Source organism: Neolamprologus brichardi, chromosome 3 (assembly GCF_056152115.1).
Source record: "Neolamprologus brichardi isolate AB-2024 chromosome 3, ASM5615211v1, whole genome shotgun sequence".
In the NCBI taxonomy this organism is placed as follows: domain Eukaryota; kingdom Metazoa; phylum Chordata; class Actinopteri; order Cichliformes; family Cichlidae; genus Neolamprologus; species Neolamprologus brichardi.
Genome location: NC_142106.1, coordinates 26,774,347 through 26,795,078, shown reverse-complemented (window position 1 = coordinate 26,795,078; position 20,732 = coordinate 26,774,347). Strand labels below are relative to the sequence as shown.

Here is a 20,732-nt window from a genome sequence, read left to right as displayed (position 1 = left end):
CATCTCGCGGGCTTTGGATCGTGGTTCAAAAAAGGCATCCATCTCAGTCAAGTCCAGCAGCCAACTCTCTACGTTTTTGGTATGTCTTGATTTTTTGAATTAATATTTACCATATTTCAGCCAAATGTAGTTAAACGTCTAGAGTGTCGCCATGTAACATGCTAAAAAAGACCCGTTAGCTTATTTGCTGTTTTATCTGTTGTCAAAGAATTGGCGCTTTTTCATTTGAATTTGTCTTTGGCACAAGAGCCGTAATATCACATTAAACCTAATTATGAGGCACTCATAACATAATTTGGTTTTCTGTGTGAATAGATTTGCCAACTGACTCTTCAGTTACATTGTGTATTTACTGCACCGTGGTGTTAGTGAGATTTTGGACATTGAACAGCTTTAGCTAATATCATTAGCGGCATTATGCTAGCTTACATCCCTACCCCTCCTGCCCTCACCTGCTGTCCTTTTGTTTCTGTTTTTTTTTCACATTGAGAGACGACCCCAATTCTGCATTTCACCAGGAGTCAGCTGATGGATTGTGGGTTCAAGGTGTTATGGTAAGAAAGTATATTCTATTTTCGCTTAAGGTTTCTGTAACTTAATTATAATAGGTTTTGTATAATTATTAGGTGCATGCATACACAAATAGACCACCCTATTAATACAACTGAGAAATCCAAAATCTGCCATAGGTTTAACTTATACCTGTATGTATTGTCAGAAAGGTGATTACTGGACTCACATTAATGCACACTTGAACTAAAATGAGGTTGTAACTTGTGGGTTGTTGGGTTGCAAATCAGAAACAAACATCTTTGGATTTTTTTAATCCCATAAGATCTGGAAACACAGTTTTTATTCAACAAAACATTACTGATTAACCAAGCACAGTGCCTGCTGTTATTTCAAAAATAATTTTATGTCATTTCAGATAAAATGCAGCATTCCAGTGCATCCCAAACATGCCTTTACAGTCAAGGAGCTGAGTTTCTCTCTGACAGTCTGCTGAAAGTGTTTGCAAAGTGATCGGGGGAACAGGGCACAAAGCTAAAGGATGTAGCTGCCATGATGACAGTAAGAACTTTAAAATTCTTTAACTACAAAGTGTATATGTATTGCATTAGGTCAGTAAAAGAATTTTATGCTGCATCCATTGAAACAGTCAACTATTACCTGTGAGTACTGATTCCACTGAAAGGATGCCATAATTTTCATCATGCATTTACTTGCCCACTGAGAAAAATTTATCTTTTTTTTTAAAATATATGTTCTGGAAACTATATATCCATAAAGTTGATGTCAAACAGGAATTTTTGATATTGCTTTGTAGATGCTGGTGTTGCATGTTGACTGGTTTAAAAAGTCAAGAGTTTTTGTCTGGGATCATTTTCTTCTGTGCTACTGAAAAGTTCACAAATCTCTGTTTTCTTTGTTATAATACTTTAGGATGACATTAATGCTCAAAGGGAGTCCCTCATCAAAGTGCTCCGCATCTGTGTGAAAGACAATTGCAACATCTTGGTGCAGGAGTTCATGGTAAGTGTTTTATGAGTAGATTGTGGCTTTGCAACATTTAAAAATGCATTTAGTTATCCACTTGATCCTCATTGGACTGGTTAGGACCAGTAGTTCTCTTTAATAATTTGAAGTTCACATGAGGCCTGGTAGTGAACTCGGCCGCCGGCCCTTGAGGCCCCACCCCCACTCCTGTATTAGGGGTCACATTAGTGTGAAAAAACTTTAAATTTGTCATTCTAGTGAACAAAGGAAAATCCCACCAATATTTACATTAGCTTTTGTTTGAAAAAAAAAATGACCAACTGACCAACGGCTAACCAAATTGTGGGGCTGAAAGTCTAAATTCTAACATCTTCTGAGTGACATAACCTGGATTTCTGATGGGCCGGTGTCTTTCTAACAAAAACTAATGTAAAGCATTTGAAATTATTATGTTTTTCACTCTCTCTTAGAAACTCTGTTAGACCATGAATGGCAGCATGGCAGGCCACTCTTTGGCTATAGCTATTTACTATGTTGCTTTCATTGGTTTAAATTACTCTGACATTAGAACTGGTAGATTCGAAAGAGATGAGTTTAAAAAGGAATCTTAAAAAAATGTTTTGTGTTTAACCAGGAGTTGACTGAGGCCACTGCACAGATTGAGAAAACCACAATGAACATCTGTCTCCAGAGGATACACCAGGCAATGACTTTTCTGATGTTGGCATCATCATCGAGGGTATAGTAGTTCTTCAAGATCTGGATAACGTGACCTTTGCAGTAGCCATGCTGTTTGGACCTTTTTTATTCCTTCAATATGAGTTACCCATCACAACTCTGCTACACTTTTGAGGTGATTCAAAGGGTGGTAATGGAGTTGGATGCAACTCAGCTCTCAAGAAAAGCTCACAACTAAGACAAAACTGCTCCTGCAAGGAAAGCTCACTGTTATGCATGCAAGGTGATCAGCTCTAGGTGAGAGGACATTTAAATCTCACACTTGTTTTGCTGCATTTTTGAAGCTCAATTCCAGGAACAGATCGCAGGGTTCATTTTTATATACTCTGCAACTGCCATGAGGATGAGCCGTTTTTTTTGTTGTTGTTTGTTTTTCCTTTTGCTCTGTACAAGTTCTCTGTTTGTCTGTTTGGCAGCATTTTTAAATTTCTCTTTGTATTTTTTCTTTCTTTTACTAGTGAAGAGATGTAGCGTGAACAGTTATACAGTCTAAATATCCCATATGGGTCGTGTGAAATGGTATTTTCAGTTGAAGTAAAGAACGTTGAATATTTCTAAGTGTGCTGTTTTGAACCAGGATGTCACAGTATGATCAGTGCTGTAATTTTTGACAGTCACTGTATCAATGTTATTTTTCAGTCTCTTGAATAAAGTTTTTGACCTGCAAGTGCTAATTTCTTTAGTTATTGGGGTAAAATGGGTAATGTTAATAGGAAGGTGTTTGCCAATTCAGTAACCTAATTTAATGTTAATGGAAACTAACATTACCTCAAATTGTTTAGTTATAATTGTTGTTTAACTGAATCTTGACATCAGAGGCCTTAAATAGAATGTTTTGTATTGTCCTGTAACATTTTTAAAAGAGTCTAATTTCTTTGCTGTGATTGATTCCAGAGAACACGGAAGAACTGACAGTATTTAACTGTTGATTTATATAGATTCAGTGGAGGAGTAATGTCAGTTTAATTCTTTACCTACTTTCAATGCAGTGAAATTAGACATTTTGTTTTTAAAGGTTACTGGTGGATGCCAGCAACCATCTTGGAAAAGAACAATACAATCTGTTATAAGGCCTCCATTTGAAAATTGTGTATTTGACACTAGAATATAATAGCAAAATGTAATTTGAAGATAACATGTAGTATTTAAGTGACCAAGTAGTATTGGGTAAAAGTTATTGAATGGTGTTGGGATAAAGTGAAAAAATTGTGAAGGATTAAAATATTCCATGAGCTCAAATTACTTCATCAAAACATGTTTAAGTCACATTTTATCAACACAAATTGCACAGGTTTATTGAACATGAATAAATTGTGTTAATTTAACTCAATTGTTTAAGTTGCTGCCAAAGCAAAACATCTGTGTGCAACAAATGTCCACCATTGAATTAAGTAAATCCAACAACATATTTTTTTCAGTGTGTGCGGATTACTAGCTGGTGGCTTAGTGGTAAATGACTGGTACTTGATAGGAGCTCTTGCAATGACTTCTTACCACTAGCCTCACTTACACACAGAAGCTTTATTAACCAAAAGTTCACATTCAGAGGATTCACTGACTCTCAAGAATTTATCAACATGCAGACATGAGGATTCAACCAAAAACCTTCACAATTAGGAGACAACCTCCACTCCTGAATCCACACCAAGATTCAGTATGTTGCCCAAAGAAGCTTGTTTTTCAGCAGCTTACATGACTGTAAACTGATCTAAGTTCTGTCTTAAAAGAGAAACACTCAACATGGTGCTCGAACCCATGACCGTGAGATTAAGAGTCTCATGCTCTACCAACTGAGCTAGCCGGGCTTACACAAGCTAACCTACTTTCATTTCCAGGGGTATAACATACCATATAAGCAGGTCATCATCTTGACCACATCTACATGAATAAATGCATCAATTTACTGCCAGGTGGCTGATTAGATATTTGAATCACTGCAGGAATTTTAATTCATTACTTAAGAGAAGACTCCTGAGAATTTATCGACATGCAGACTACAGAACGCAAGGATTCAACCAAAAACCTTCACAATTAGGCGACAACCTCCACTCCTGAATCCACACCAAGATTCAGTATGATGCCCAAAGAAGCTTGTTTTTCAGCACCTTACATGAGAGTAAACTCACATAAGTTCTGTCTTAAAAGAGAACTGCCCCACGTGAGGCTTGAACCCACAAGCCTGCGCTTAAGCGTCTCATGCTCTACTGACTGAACTAGCTGGGATTTTTGCTTGGTGTGTGCAAATTGTTTATCTTGTGTGGAATAAGTGAGCTACCATGGCTCCAGACCTTTAAGAATCTGTGGGCAAGGTACTCATTAGCTACAGTATTATTATTGATAATTATTAATCTCTGGTTGTCTTCCTCAGTGTGTCTTTTTCCTGCCTTCCTCCTGTCAACCCAACCGGTCATGGTAGATGTCCCTGCCTCTCTGACCCTGGTTTTTCTGGAGGTTTCTTCCTGTTAAAAGGGAGTTTTTCCTTCCCACTGTCGCCAAAGTGCTTGCTCACAAGGAGTCATATGATTGTTGAGGTTTTCTCTGTTTTCTCTGTATTATTGTAGGGTCTTTAACTTACAATACTGATACTGATATTGAACACTGTGTTCTCCCCCCCGATGCACCTGTGTATGAATATTAGCTTGTGTAAGTGCTTAGACACAGAAAAGAGGAAATGTGTGAACCATTAGTTGAGGCTTGTAGTAAGAAAGCAGTGTAGAGTGTGGAGTAGAAAAGATCTATGTAAGCTCTAGTACACTCTGCTAACGGCAATACATGATTCATGAAGACCTTTATCCACCATTTACACCCAACAGAAGACACAACAAGTTTGTGTCTTTGTCTAACTGGAGCCCAGATGGCAACAGTTGGCGTTAGCTGGGTTTCTAGAGATTTATCAGAGATGCACGATTTGATTATGATAATTAAACTCATAATTCCTGTCCAAGAACATTTATCTAATCATTTTATATTACATGACAAATTGCCTGCCGGTATTTGTGTGCGTGTATCCTTGTTATTTTAAAAAGCGTATGCTCCATCAATTTCATTTAATCATCTGGCAATTCCAATTAAAGAAATGCAAACACATATTCTCTAAAAGCTGTGTGTGTGTGTGTAAATGTCATATAGGCCTATGCATTAGAAAGAGAGAAGGTAAAAAAAACATTGTTAAATTACCATTCCCTTCCTCTTTTATCATGATTGTCATCATCATTCTCATTAGCATCATCATTATTATGATAGCTGGAATAATTTATTGTCAGTCGAAATGGTGTGAGAACATTCAGTGACGTGCGAGAGTGTGTGTGTGTGTCTGGTCGATCACTCAGCCAGCCGTGAGGATCAATGCAGTCAAGTACCAGTCTGATGGATAACACTGCACGTAAAGATCCAGACTCCACTCAAGTGTGTGTGCGAGCACTGGGTGTGTTTGCAGGGACTTGTGTTCTTCTGTGTATATAAATGACAGAAAGACAAACAGCCAATCTGTCTCAGTGTGTTTGTGCATCTGAAAGAGCGAAAGGAAAGCACAGACTTGTCAGTGTTTTGTTTCAGTGTGTGTCTGTGTGAAACATTGATTACCACAGTGAGCAATCAGCGGTGGCTCGAACTAACAGACAGGCACAGAGCGGGCCAGCGAGTGTGTCCATTGGCCACGCGTGGCCCATTAAGCAGCAATCAACCTTCCCCATCCTGCTTAGCATTCCAGCAGGATGCCTGCCTGCCACAAAGCCAACGCATGACTGTAGTGAATGTGGTCAGGTTTGGCAGGGGAAACAAAAGGCCTGCAGGGCAAAATAAAAGAGTTAGACCAAAGCATGAATATCCACACAGTATGTGCAGAATCACATCTGCATTTTATAGGCTGGGAAGCAAGAATTGAGGTGAATTAAAGTTGGCCTCCAGCATTATTAGTATTTTATTGAACTGCCGTAAATGTAGCGGACATAAAAGAAAGATTTAGAAACAGGCGGGTTAGAGGCTGATATATCTTTATCTCCAGTGTGAGCATGACTTCAGAAACAAAGAACCAGGAAAACAGTGGCAAAGCTTAAAACCACTTCATCTGTTCTGCTGATATCCGTCCACTTATACCAGCTCTTTTGCCGGTATAACCCTTCTTCTTCTACTTACATTATGGGTCAACAGAGTGGATTATATGCCTCCATCTCACAGTATCCCTAGCATCCTCCTCTGTCACACCAACAATCTTCATGTCTTCACTGCATCCATGAATCTACCCTGAGCTATTCCTCTTTTCCTTCCTCTTCCTTTTTGAGTGTCTCTACATACAACCGGATAAGTTTGTAATACTTCTTATGTCTTCCTGGAGAAAACTGGTTTCGCCTTCTTCTTCTTCTATAGCTGCGCTGATGTAGAGATTTTGTTGTTTAGGAGAACACTGAATTGAGTAAAGAAAGAAAAAAGCTTTTGGACAGTCCTACTGCGTTATTAGTTAACGCAAGATGCATGGAGGGGTTAATGTATAAAAGCCTTTATTGTATTTGTTTATATATGGGGGATGGAAGAAATATGGCCAAACGTTCTTCTCTAAATAATGTTTAGACAATAGATTGATTAATTTTGGTTTATATTTGAGATAGAAACAAAGAATACATCTTTCTCATTCTCCTATATGCCTTTTGCCTTATTATAACTCATACAGATGAATCCCACCTCATGAAGATGACCTCAATAAACTGCCTTTCACTGATCTCCTGTTTTCTCCTTTGCCTTCTCTTTCCTCCTGTTTGTGCTTTTTCTGCCCTGTCTGCTGGTATCTCTGCCTCCAGAGCTGGATGTTTCTAATCTGAAGCCACCGGCCTCACTAACCTGCTGAGTGTCTATCGCTGTATTGTTTGTTGCCTCTCTTCCACACTCTTCTTTTCTGTCTCCAATCTCACCCTTACCACAACCGTTTGAGACAGATGGCCATCATCCTTGAGCCTGCTTCTGTTGAAGTTTTCTCTTTGTTAAAGGAGAAGAGGTTCCACACATCCTCACTAGCCCGCACACCTACACAGCCCCTTCTATTCTTTTCTTTTTTCCCCCCACCTTTAAATTTTTAAAACAGGTCTTTCACGACTCCTGTCAGAAATCCTGGTTCATGTTCAGAGTCCTTGATTCACAATATATTAAAGCCGTGCATCTGCAGCTGTGGGATGTGAGAATGCAACAAAAGCTGAGATTTTGACATTGTGTCGAGGTATGATTAACTTTCCAAGAAAAATAAAGAAAGCTATTCATCATCATGTTTTCTGAGGTAATTTGATTATTAAATCAGCTGACCTAAGGCGTATAAAATTCTTAAACTTAGAATAGATCAAACTCAATTACTATGGTGTAATTAAATTCATGTGACTTATCCTTTGGCTTTTGACTTGTTAGTTCTACTGCTTGAAGCACTGCTCACGCAAGATGATGAAACTGATGTTGACTGCTTAAGTTTACTTTTTCCTTTTATCCAATTAGTTTGCATACTTTGTTTGCATGCTTCATCAAATTTCACAGTGAAAACCTCAAGTTCTGACCTGTTACAAGTCCTAATCAATAATAAATGATTAATTTCATGGTAAGCCTATGCAGAAAGGGCTGCGCTGCTGTCATCACTGTTAAAAACATTGTATATTCTTCTATTCTACTAAGCTCTTAAAGCCTGAGTTACACATGCCTGGAGAATGGTTGTATTTCCTCCTAGTGTTTTGTGGAAGCACTAACCAACTACTGGTGGCAAAACTTGTGTAACACAAATCAGAAATGAAGAGCATTTGCCTTCAAGGCAGAAAAGTGCAACGTTTACTTTGAACGTAAAAGTTCTCCATTTACATTTAGCCTCAAATCTTCACAAATCCACTTTGACTTAGCAACCAGTTTGCAAGTATTTGCAAACTGGTTGGCATCTTCCATGCAAACTACTGGAGACCAGAGCATTTTGCTATTGACCGAAGCAGTTTCCAATGCAGCACTGCATACCTCTTTGAGACAAATTTAGTATTAGCCAGCAAACTCTAGCAACCACTTGCCAATTTGTCGTGGAATACAAATCTTTCCATAGCGACTGGATGGCTGCAACCACTTGCAACCAGTCTGGAAATATTAATTTTTTCATGAGGTTGCAGACCAGTCTCTAGGCTTCTGTGACTGAGGACTAACATCCACCAGAATCCCCACTGAATGAGGGTTAGGGTTAGTTTGCATTTTGCTAAAGAAGCCTAGTTTTGGAAACTAGAAGATCTAAACAAATTTCTATAATTACACACAAAGGGCAAATTCTGCCTTAATCGTTGGCAGCAACATGGTAGCTGTAAAGAGGTCAAAGTAGCCACACTATGGGTTTTATTAATTTCTGTCATATATTCTGTCACAGTGGCATTTTCAAAACATGGCCACAGTTTCAAATAATGAGGTCAGAGTATATATTCAATCAATCTCCATGAACCAAAAGCTCAAGTCCTCTATGCACTTGGTTTCACTACAACTATTGTCTCTACTTAATTGTGGGCACGTAGCACAGAAGCCCCACCCACTTGCTTTAAAAATATTCAAATTGTGAGGGGCAGCCAATCAGAACAAAGTTGTCTTAAAAGGAGATGGAAGGGAGCTCAAACACACTGCTTTAGAGTGAATGAACTGCAGAAAAGCTAAATGATAAAAAAAGATTATTTTAAAACGTAAATCACGCAAAGACACTCCAGTGCAGTCGAATAATAAAAACATGGGTCTAGAAACAATGAGCATTATAGCTACCCTTTAAAAAGGTATATCGTGCACAGCATCCCTGAAAATATACCTTCATAAAATGTCCTCACATTTCTCAGATTACTGAACAGATTGATCAAAAATCTTTAAAATATGGCTTCATACGATTGGAAGTATGATATTAGCCAAAAAACATAGATACATTTATCATAAAGCGCTGAGAGTTCTTGGAAGCTGGTGATGTGAGCACTGAGAAAGAATGCTGTCACTGAAACCTGTAAAGGTCACCATCTGTTTATCTACATCTCTGAAACAGATTTTCTCACTGACTATCAGCTCTGTGATCGTCTCTGTGATGGTGACATTTACAGGTATGAAGTAGGAAATGTACCTCCCTCCTGAGGCGTTCACGTCGAGAGCTAGCTGAAACATTAGAAGAAGACCTTTAATCGAATGTTTTCACACGTGCTTGGGGAAGAAACGCTGCGCACATCCTATTATGCTAATGTGGGCGTTCATGCAGATTCCTGGCATGGACACTGGAAGCAAGAACAGCAGTAAAAAGCTGGTATGAAATTGCAATTATTAAGCTGGCATCCTCTGGCTTTTGATTCACTTGCAAAATAACAGTGTGCGCCGTCTCAGAGAAGTAATAATCATTTCAATAACTGCACGGAAAAATGTTTTTTAATGATGGCAGGCGCATGTCAGTGTGCTGACAACAGCTGGCAAGTGGGTGGATATTTGAGATCAGGTGCAGATTGTCTAAAGATTGAGATTTATAGGGAAGAATCTGGCTTTTTATTATTAAAGGAGGGGCTGTAAAGAAGTGAATACATAATTACAAGCACTTAAGGAAAGTGGATCATCTGTTTTGCTATTCTTTCAAAGTCGGTACGAGTAATTTACAAGTTCCTTTTGACAGTACTGAGCATACTGAGAATGTAAGAGTAATGTAGTTTCTCAGTTTGCAGCAATTTCTCCACCTTCTCTTTGATTTTTCAGCCTGATGCTACAAAACTAGAAAAGCATCATTTAAATGTTTAAGTGGTCAGTTTATCTTCAGTGCAAACACTAATTTACTAAGTTATCCTAAATGATATCAGCTGGTCTGATCACAGGTTGCACTATGTCCATGAACACATCTGATCAGGTGCTGAGATCACAGCACACAAAGATGATGACTGACACTTGACTCATTGTTAGAAAATGGCTAAAACAGAAAAAGAAAAGAAAAATGAAAAAAAAAAATCAAAGATACAGAAAGTAAAATGAACGACTTGTTTTGGGTGCTGTCAGTGTTAATCTCATTAAAATGACGTTAACACCATAACCGCATTAACGTGGCAAATCTCCATTAACTTACTAACAGAGATTTGACGCGTTAATGCGGTTATGGCGTTAACGTCATTTTAACGAGATTAACGCTGACAGCACTAATATATATACTTACATATAAACCAGACTAACTCATCCAATTGTTCACTGATGTTTTAAAGTTGCTTAAGACTATAAATATGCTACTGTCAGCAGAGATGAGTTGTGAATTTTATTTGTATATAAGTGTTTCATGCTGATGTCATTTATGGGTATTGTTGACTTACCATAGAGGATGTTGATAAGAGAGATCGGCATAACCAGGATCCCTACGAGCATGTCCGCTACAGCCAGTGACCTCAGAAAAAAGTTGGTGGCATTCTGGAGCTTCTTTTCCAGCGACACCGCGAGGATGACCAGAATGTTTCCGCCGATCGTCAGCGCAATGATGACGAGTATGAGCAGCGCTGGCCAGTTCTTCTCTTTGATAACCGCCCTGCTCACAGACTCCTGGGTTGTTAAATTATCCAGACCTAAACTCATGCCGGAAGCACCACCACCCCCGCTGCTGCTTCCAAGTCCTATCCCCCATGGGAGGGTTTGATTGAGATCTAAGGGGTTGTTACTTGGCCAAGCCATTCGACCCCCGACCTCCAAGGAGGATGTGGTTGTCCCGAACCCGCCAAGAAGAGCCCTTGCCGGGCCACCCATTTCAAAGAGAGATTACTGGAGATTGGACAATCTGCTTCAGAAGCATACAGAAGAAGAAGCTGCACTCAAAATTAAGGGACACTTCTCTGAAGGATATCGCCTAAGAGTTGATCAGATGGGATGGGAAGAAAGCAGGAAAGGGAGAAATCTGGGGGATTGTGAATGACAGGGAAGCTGGGGCAGGGGGATAGGGAAGAAGCAGCTACAAGGGCTCTTGGTTTTATTACTGTGTTTTAATAAATCTTGCTAGCTCCAAACAGCCTCAAATTGTTCTGTTAGGCTTGTATCTCCCATTACTGGCCAACAAATCATTGCCAGGGAGTTCTCAAGGTATATGCTGAGCAAAACTGTCCCGAGTTGCTTTTTGGTGTTCAGCCACATCTACATCCAAGTGGAAGTGAGACTTTAAGAGTTTTTAATTTAGAGCTGGAAATTGGATGACTCATATCCATGGCTGCCGGCCACCATCGTCCTCTGTCCACCCAATCGCTGTAGTCCGTTTGCCACAGGGTGTCAGTCGGTTTCAGTATCTGCATTCAGCTTTGAACCTTGCTGTTGTGAACGGACATATCTGAGGTGTTTATCCGAGATGATGGTGAGGGCGAACTGCGGAAAGAGGCAATGGAAGAAAAAAAAAGAATCAGATCATATAATTAGAACTTCCTGCATACACGAGTTTTTTCACCCAGTCATTCATGATTTAAAAATAAATCAAACCTCTCTCTCTTACATTCCTTCTGGTCTGTCTTGATATATTCCCCTTTTCCGATTACTTTCCTTCCATCCATCTACTCCATTCACCCACTTCTCTTCCTCAGTCTCAATAAATTTCCATTTTTTCCTTCTCTAAATCTTTTTCGAGCTTTCATCCATTTCTTCCTCCATCTTCAGCCATGCATCAACGCACTCAAATCTTCTTCTGTCCTGCATTTTCTCTGGGATTTCTCCACCAGACTAATTTAGACTTTGTCCGCACTCCTCAAAAAAAGTTCTGAAAAGAGCGTTAAACACTGTCCTCATTCAAAAAATATACTAAAGATAAAAATCCAACAGATGCTTTGATGTTTATTCCTTCACATCACAGCATGTGTGTGTGTGTGTGTGTGCGTGTGTGTGTATGTATGCCGAAGTGATGGCTCTCCTCTCTATTTACCCTTACCAGTCAGGCAGCTTAGTGATTTAGCACCTCATAAATGTCTTCGAGGAGAGGTGGAGGAGTCAAAGTTTATGTGTGTCTGATAGTCAGCGCGCGCATACAGTGAGTCTTTGCCTGTGAAGAGCACAAACGACCAAAAACCATTGAGACGTTTTCCTGTTTGCGTGGGATGTTTAAGAATGAAATGCGAATAAGTGTGTGTGTGTTTACTTTTGTACTTTTTTCTTTCTACGTTCCCATGTGTCCACTTGTGAGTGTGTATTTTGAGATGAAAAGCGAGCACATCTCCAGACGCAACCAAGCCTCCAGCTGAGATATTTTAGTGGGCGGCGAGTCTATGATAATATCAGGAAGGATAGAGTATGTCTGTCCATATTTTACTGAATGCTACATACACAATAATAAAAACTGTGCTTCTTTTTTCCCCCCACTGTGTGGGTCTGTTAACATTTGTATTGTTTAATGTGTGTAAGTGTATTCATTTGTCTCTGCTTTGCACTTATTTGTGTAAATTGCTCTGAATGCAGATGAACCGTCTAGGTGTGATTGGGTGCAAACACAATAATTCATTCAGATTACTGTTGTGTGTGTGTCTGGGTGTGTGTGTTCCAACTTGTGTTGTTTATAAAAACAACCCATCCTCGTACTTAAATGACAATTTGGCTGATAGTGACCAGCACCTGTTTTCACACCTTGGCTCATGTGATTAGGCAGATGATCAATAGAGGGTCATCAACCCTCTTATGGACACTCCCAATAGGGCTTAAATAGGGCTCTCCACTTCTCAGAACTCAAGAAGCTTCTTGGATGAGAGGTGAAACGTCTTCAAGAAACTTAAAGATGATGATGACCTGGATGACTGAGAACCTTCAAAAACCCCTGAACTGAGTCCAAAGTAGATACCTACCAGTTTACCTTGAACCACACCCTTCCCAACTGGTCTTTTATCATATTGAATGCAGTAATTGGACCTTAATGGTTTTTTTTTGTTTTGTTTTGCTTTCGCTTATTATACTTAAACACTTCCTTTCTCATTTTCCACTAAACTGACAGGATGGCACATTCTTATTCCCAGGGTGGATGGAAATAGGAATGTGACCCATTTGGGGTCATCCTATAACAACCTGTCTAACCTGACCAGTTGTTATCATTTTTCAGCTTGCTGGGTTAGTGTTGGGCCGATGGGCCGTAATGCATCAGTGGGCAAGTAATGCACTAACCAAAAAAGGCTTTGTGAGGGATGCACTGTTGTCTGAAAAAAGCATGTATTTACTACCAGGCCACATGCCAATCAGTAGTATCCTGTGCTCACTTAGTTGCTACAGTTGCCCGCCTAAAAGTTGAGAAATGGTTATCTCAGGTCCCGCCCATTTTACATTGTCAGGGGTTATTTGCAAGTAGTGCAGTCGCTTGAAGTTGATTTTCTGTGGTGTGTGGTTGCCAGGTCGCTGCCAATTGATTCCACTGTGGACGCAGCTTTAGGCATTAAAATCTGCTGGGTTAGGTTTAAAAAATAAACGCAACAGTTGCCATGGCTTATAAAACCCTTCTTTCTGGTTGCCATGGTGAAACTTGCTTTTTCTACAGAACATACGTGCTTTTGGGACAAAACATATTTCCCACTGAATTGCATGACTTACAAATGTGTGCTCACTGACAAAAGTGTAGTTCTTTCATTTTTTTTGGTGACTATTTCACAAACTCCTGAGACTGAGCTGGGCTGAAGTCACCAAGTGACACAAATAATTTCTTGTAATTTCATATATCTCTATGGGAAACATGCACTTGCTATTTCACAGAGATGTTTGGATGCTGCAAAGAACGAAAACAGGAGCCCGCATGCCTCACTCTTTTTAGGTGTGGTTGCCTTTCATCATACCAGAGCATGACTGCCTGTGAGGTTCAGTTAGGTTTTGCTGTGCTTCATCCAAATACCAGTATTACTGAGGACCCTCTAAACATTTGGAGTGAGCTATAGAGCCTAAAGCGTTGGCACAGTGCTCACTACAGTCCAGCTGCACCAGTTGGTGCTCTTTTTGTTTAAATACATTCCTCCCTCAAGTTTGTGCTCTATAAGGAAACTTTCTGCATGCAAGTGCAATAAGGACAGCTGCAAAGATCTCCATACCTTTAAGTCTCTAAATTGACATTCTACCTCTTTAATAAGGGATTGCTTTTTTTTTAAGCCCTAAATGAGGGCTTAGTGCTGGGACATACGGTTAGGTCTCAGTCACAAAGACCTAGAGACCCACCGGTTTGCAGTTCCCTGTGCAGCCAGCAGTCACTAGACTGTTTGGTAAGTGGTTGCTGACAGATGAAATTGATAGTAAAGAGCAATGTTCCCTCTAAGCTGCGCACTGTAGGCACGGTCTCTGCGCACAGAAATTCTGCGTTGCGCACAAAAAAACTAACCTGAATTGAAATTAAAATTAATACTTCAACAATCATGTTTTGCAGTGTTAGTCAGTAAGTGACTGGCTGCTCCCATATGGGATTAGAATGATGCCACCTTATCCCATAGTTCAGCCGATGCGTATATACGCAGCGAATCAACGTTGTTGACAGGCTATGACAGCGTCCTTATGTGCCGACACCGTGTTTTAGCTAGCAAAGCGGCGTGGCTGATGTGGAGTGAAGCCACGTTAATGACAACGTGTACAACCATTGGAGATGTGAGTAGGACAAACGGAACAATTGACGGAAAAAGTGTGGACTTTATACCAGCTTTTAAATTGTGTTGATAGGCCACGTAAAACCAGAGTTGTGATAAAAATATGCAATGTTTGGTTTTCTTCCTGAATACTGTCGTTGTTTATATTTACTGCGGGAAGAAACTGTAAAAACGGCGTTTTATGAGAAAAAAGGCTCAAAAGCCTGTGAGAAAAAACAAACCCCACCCCCCACCTTTCCTATTGGTCCAAAAAAGTACCATGTCGACCAATCAAAAAATGATATGGCAACGTGGCATCTTGTTGTTAAGAAACGGGGGGAAGTTTTAGGTGTTTTGAGATGTGAGAGATTTGAGATGTTCAGCGCAAATCTTGTGTAGTCAGTGTGCAGTGTAGTCAATAGTTTTGTTGTGTGTGTCAGAACAATGAGGCGACTGCTGAATGTTACAGGAGTGATACATCTCCTGCTGTCAGGCCTGCAGTTATCAGGCTGTTGTTCTCCTTTATCTCATAGTGGACAGAAATTATTTTTTGGAGTGGCACAAATAATTTGTGTGGCATCAACTTTGATGCAGAACAGCTGATTGTTCTGTAAATAGTTTGAAATGTTTATTTAAAAACGCCTTGGCTGCGTTTAAAAAAATAGCTGCAAAAAACTTTGCTGTTTGCCAAACTGAGTTACTTTTTTGAAGAAGTAACTATATAATTAATTGCCCAACATTGGTCATTATATACTGTATTTTGCAGACAGAGAGTTACAGACTCTCTCCCAGACCACAGACTCATACTCATGCGATTGTATGGTTGCTGGTTCGAGCCCCGGCTCAGACAGTCTCGGTCGTTGTGTCCTTGGGCAAGACACTTCACCTACTGCCTACTGGTGTTGGCCAGTATGGCGCGATATGGCAGCCTCGCCTCTGTCAGTCTGCCCCAGGGCAGCTGTGGCTACAACCATAGCTTGCCTCCACCAGTGTGTGAATGTGAGAGTGAATGAATAGTGGAAGCGCTTTGAGGGCCCCGAAAAGCGCTATATAAATGCAATCCATTATTATTATTATTATTATCATTATACAAGTCAGAGCTTTATAAAAAAAATAATAAAAAAAGTAAGTTGTGTTTTCGAAATTGGAGTTCAAGTTATTTTTACTTCCAATAGTGTTAACATACTACACAGGTCAATGACTACATTTTTGTTTTACATTTTCATTGTAAGTGGGCCAAAGCAGTTAATTAAAAGTAGTCTAACATAAATGTAAATGCTGTAATTTGATTATTTTAATAAACCATGTAACTTGGATGGATTTGATGCTGGCGTGACCACAGTGCACACGTCTGATGTCGCTCACAGTGGTCAAAGGGACCGCTCAGGGAGTCTGTGTGTTCGCTCAGACACATGAAAAATTAGAGGGAACATTGGCAAAGAGGTATTTAGTCTTGCACCAGAAACCTCCTTGGCTTGTCTGCAAACTCTTGCCAACTGCTGAGCAGTAGTGAAACTGTGAAGTGTGAAACCGGAAACAGCCGGCAACCTTCAGCAATTATTTAGGGAAAACAATTTTTTGGTAGCAACTGGAGGTTACAATGGTGTTGCTGACTGGTCTCTAGGTCTATGTGACTAAAGTCTGAGAAAATCTGCCCCAAAGCATTGGGTTTGTTGCGTTTCCAAAGAGAAACTTTATCACAAATTTTAATACTGGTGGGACAGTGAGGCATCGATGCCCAAGAACACCTTGTAACACCCATAATGGCAGTATTTGATGTCCTGGGGTTATAACACATTAGAAAGGAACACTTACACACACACTTTTTTACAATGGGACTGAAAAAAACGAAAAAAGAAAGAAAAGCACATAACACATCCGAGTTCGTGAGTCCATTTTCTTTGTGGTGTATTTGGGGTCATTTTGGAACATACTCTACTTTCACATGCCTTTGAGCAATTTAAATTATTTAACACGGCTATTTTCAGAGCTTGGGCACAGGTAGCTTTCACACCAGATACCATATCCACTCTTCCAACATGACTAGGGCTCAGTATGCTGACATGCGGTAACCACACAGCTCAGGCAATCTAGACTTTTGAGGGTCAAACATGCTCTACCACAGTGCACATCATCTGTCATTTATCCCTGTCATGTAAATGAGTTTATCTCATTTATTCATTTTTGGTAAACTGAATGAGTTTCCAGTGTAACAAAACTCTGACACATAATGTCTCACAAAACCACAAAGTGGAATCATTGCATTTCTGCTACAGCAGATGTTTGTGTTGGCTCTCAGTCATCCGGGTCACGGTCGACTGGACCTCTTAGAACTGAAGAAGCCTCTTGGATGGGAAGTGAAATCTTCAAGAAATTGAAAGAAGTCCAGTCGCTTTCTTGGAGATACTCCAAACTGTTACTTCAGTATTTTGTTTTGTTTAGAGATGTACTACATGCTACACTTATGTAGCTAACATATTAACAAAATATGTCGAAATGCTAGCTATCAAATGGCAAGGTGTGATTAAGTGTATAAACATTGCATTTCGTTTTTCAGGCGGTTGATGAAATGTAACAACATCATAATATGACATAATTCAGCTTTTGTGGATATGAATTAAAGGTTCTTGTGTGCTGTTGTGATATTAAAACGATGCAAGGCTTTTATACGGAGCATAAATTAAGTGCCATTTAGCCCATTGGTAGGTGGGTGCTAGTAGGGCTGGGTGATATCACCCAAAATTCATATCTCGATATTTTTTAGCTGGATGGCGATATAAGATATATATCTCGATATTTTTTTAAAGCCATAAGGTAAGAACAAAAAGAGAGTTCTTAGTCAAAGCTGTGTCCCAGATGTCACACGGGCACTTATTAACATACAGCGTAGATGTACATGAACAAAGCTACTCAAAAATAAATTATGAGCATTTATTAAATAATAATGCTCCATGAATAAAAGAAAACTATGTTGTTTTTGTGCATAACAAAGAGCTCACAATTGTGCAGTCAAAATGTAAACTAAAAGACGCTGAGCATAATAACATAGACAGATTTCACAGCTGCTCTCTTTCCAAGTTCGTGACTGACAGCCTTGAGTTTGAAATCCGCTTCGTAACCGGCACTTAACAGGTGCCATTTATGGTCCTTATACACACACAATACGGTAATATTACGTTGAAGCACAGTACGTATTACTCCGCGAGGCTCCTCGGTAGCCGTAATGCTCCGACAATCTATCAAGCGCTGCATCTCCGTAGCTTACCAAAGTCGAACTAAAACATTTTTTGACAGATTGCTGAGCACCGTGTACCACATAAAATCGGTTCGCGGTCATCAAGCACAACCAGAATTCACACATAAGGCACGCTGTCAACTTTTGAGAAAATGAAAGGATTTCAGGCCGTGCATGGCGTTAGCGTGGTTAGCTTGTTAGCGTGGTTAGCTCGCTAACATGTTGACGCCGTCCAGCCCCACGCACGGGGCAATGCGCAGTAACTTGTTAACGGAGATTTGCCGTGTTCATCTTGTCGCTGCCTGCAGGTGAAGCGATGGGGGAGGAGGGGGAGTTGTGTTCAGTGAAGGAGGGGCGAGGCCGAGTACGTTGCGTAAAGACGAAAGTGGACGAAAGAGAGGCAAACTTGTGGCTCCACAACTACAATTATAACGTAACATAGACTGTATCGATATAAAGGATATTGTCACATCTTATATCTCGTATAAAAATATATCGATATTTTTAAAAAACTCGATATATCGCCCAGCCCTAGGTGCTAGGCAACATAATGACAAGTTTCTTTGCTCAACTCCTGATTAACTTCCATGGTTCTGTGATCACAGCTAAGCTAATGAAACAACCAAAGTTAGGTTTAGGATTTTGAGTTTAGAAAATTTGAAGCATAAAAATGAAGGATGTTATCTGTTTTCTGGGGAGGATAGACTTTATATGTGATACCAATATTAATGACTGCCTCTCCCATCAGACCAAATCATAATGTAATCTCACCACCATTCAGCTCCTGGTAGGGCTTTAGCCTGGACTATGGGGCCATATTTTATAGATTTGAAGAGCAAGACCAGGAAGACCACATCATAGAGGAGGCTACTACGATTTATTGATTATTTCTCAGGACAACATAAAGCCAGTGAAACTGCTGAGCTTGTCTTTTCTTGACTAAACCAAATAAACAAAGGTAAACAGCATTGTAATAACGTGCACTTTAAAATTCTACCCTTGGAAAATGAAAAAGGCAACACAGAAAAACCAACGCAAAGAACTTTAAATCGAGACGAGGGAAGAACTATACGGATTGTGTGTGAGTGCCTTTATCACCAGCGCGCTGCTTTGTGTGTAACGGACAAGCTGCTTCCTATCGCCTCCTCTATCAGCATAGTTCACAGGAAACTAAACAGCACTGCAGGCAAGCCATTTAACTGGCCTGACAAAGCAGCAATATGTCACAGAGAGAGGGAGAAGACGACGAAGAGAGGGGAGGAGGAAGAGGAGAGGAGGAGGGAAGTTGGACAAAGCAGTGATTGGGGAGATAAAGGAAAAGTGATTGAAAGGAGAGGAAAGAGATAAAAGAGATGAGAAAGCGAGGGAGGAGAGACGCGCACGAAACCATGAGTCACGCCGAATGAAGCCAATTTCTCAACTCCACACGACAGTAACTTGTTATTCTACCAGTGATTATCTTTTTATCTGGAAACTCGAGTGAAAGCACACAGTTCATTAGTTTTAAACCAAAGATGAGATGCGGGTCTCAGCTAACCAATCACATCACATGTAGATTAGGCTTATATTTGGTGTTGTGACTGTAGAACGCATCCTGGAGAGAGTGACGCAGACACGGCTGGGGACTCGCAGAGTCGTGGCACAGACGCCGCCGCGGTCGCTGGCGCTTTCCACCTTGGGGAAAATAAAACTGCCGCTGCACTTCTGTTTGTTTAAGCCATTTCTGCTCTGTGAGATAAAACAGCAGAGGGGGGAAAGCAAAATGGGATGGGGGGATTTTCTTCTTATTAGTGTGCCCTACAAAGCAAACACTAACTGCCTTTTTTGTTTGGTTTAAGGCTTAACATTTAAGCGTTTATGTTTCCCTAACAATAAACAGTGTCAGCTATGTATTTACCAGCTATATGCTGGTGAATGCCAACTTCTGTGGCAACATTTTGTACTGGGGCAGCAGCAGGTGGTTCGTCTTCCCTCTTTTCTCCGCTCACAGGTCTACTTTTATTTGCTTTGCAGGATAAAAATAAGAGTAGAGAATAGTTCCTGCTGCCTTTAAAGTACATCGGATTATTTTGTTGCTGTTGTGAAGTAATTGTAACCAAAGCTATTGTTCCTCCTACTTCCCACCTTAATCCTTGGAGGGTTACGTTGCCAGCAATGAAAAGTACCCTGACCTTCTTTTTAATAACTGGAAGACTCAAAATGGTCTGAAAATATGCTGACACACACAGCCTTCCCATATGGAAAAGAAATAGAAAAAACTTATAAAAGACTTGCATCAAATGTGGCCTACTTCATATAGTGAATCATATTAGGCTTATATGATTTACTCGTGAAAGTGGCCACTTTCATATATTGTTTTAGGAAGTATCCAAAACATATAAGTTTCATTTACAGTGGGGCAAAAAAGTATTTAGTCAGCCACCGATTGTGCAAGTTCCCCCACTTAAAATGATGACAGAGGTCAGTAATTTGCACCAGAGGTACACTTCAACTGTGAGAGACAGAATGTGAAAAAAAAATCCATGAATTCACATGGTAGGATTTGTAAAGAATTTATTCGTAAATCAGGGTGGAAAATAAGTATTTGGTCAATAACAAAAATACAACTCAATACTTTGTAACATAACCTTTGTTGGCAATAACAGAGGTCAAACGTTTACTATAGGTCTTTACCAGGTTTGCACACACAGTAGCTGGTATTTTGGCCCATTCCTCCATGCAGATCTTCT

General features: G+C 40.0%; 1 protein-coding gene, 1 long non-coding RNA gene and 1 other non-coding gene across 4 annotated transcripts in view; 1 reads left to right on the top strand and 2 right to left on the bottom strand.

Annotated features, from left to right (window-relative positions):
* The window catches only part of htr2cl1 (5-hydroxytryptamine (serotonin) receptor 2C, G protein-coupled-like 1), a 222,828-nt gene that overhangs the window by 31,239 nt on the left and 170,857 nt on the right, over positions 1 to 20,732 (bottom strand). For both annotated transcript variants that reach the window (XM_006807044.2, XM_006807045.2), the window contains exon 5: positions 10,539 to 11,568. In XM_006807044.2, the coding sequence (XP_006807107.2) occupies positions 10,539 to 10,962 (424 nt within the window). In that variant the 5' untranslated portion in view covers positions 10,963 to 11,568. The remainder of the gene's footprint in view (positions 1 to 10,538; positions 11,569 to 20,732) is intronic.
* On the top strand, positions 982 to 2,902 carry LOC148104098 (uncharacterized). The gene is made up of 3 exons (XR_015717150.1): positions 982 to 1,071; positions 1,444 to 1,533; positions 2,132 to 2,902. It is a non-coding gene; the product is annotated as an uncharacterized LOC148104098 (long non-coding RNA).
* Positions 3,968 to 4,040, bottom strand: trnak-cuu (transfer RNA lysine (anticodon CUU)). The gene has a single exon. It is a non-coding gene; the product is annotated as a tRNA-Lys (tRNA).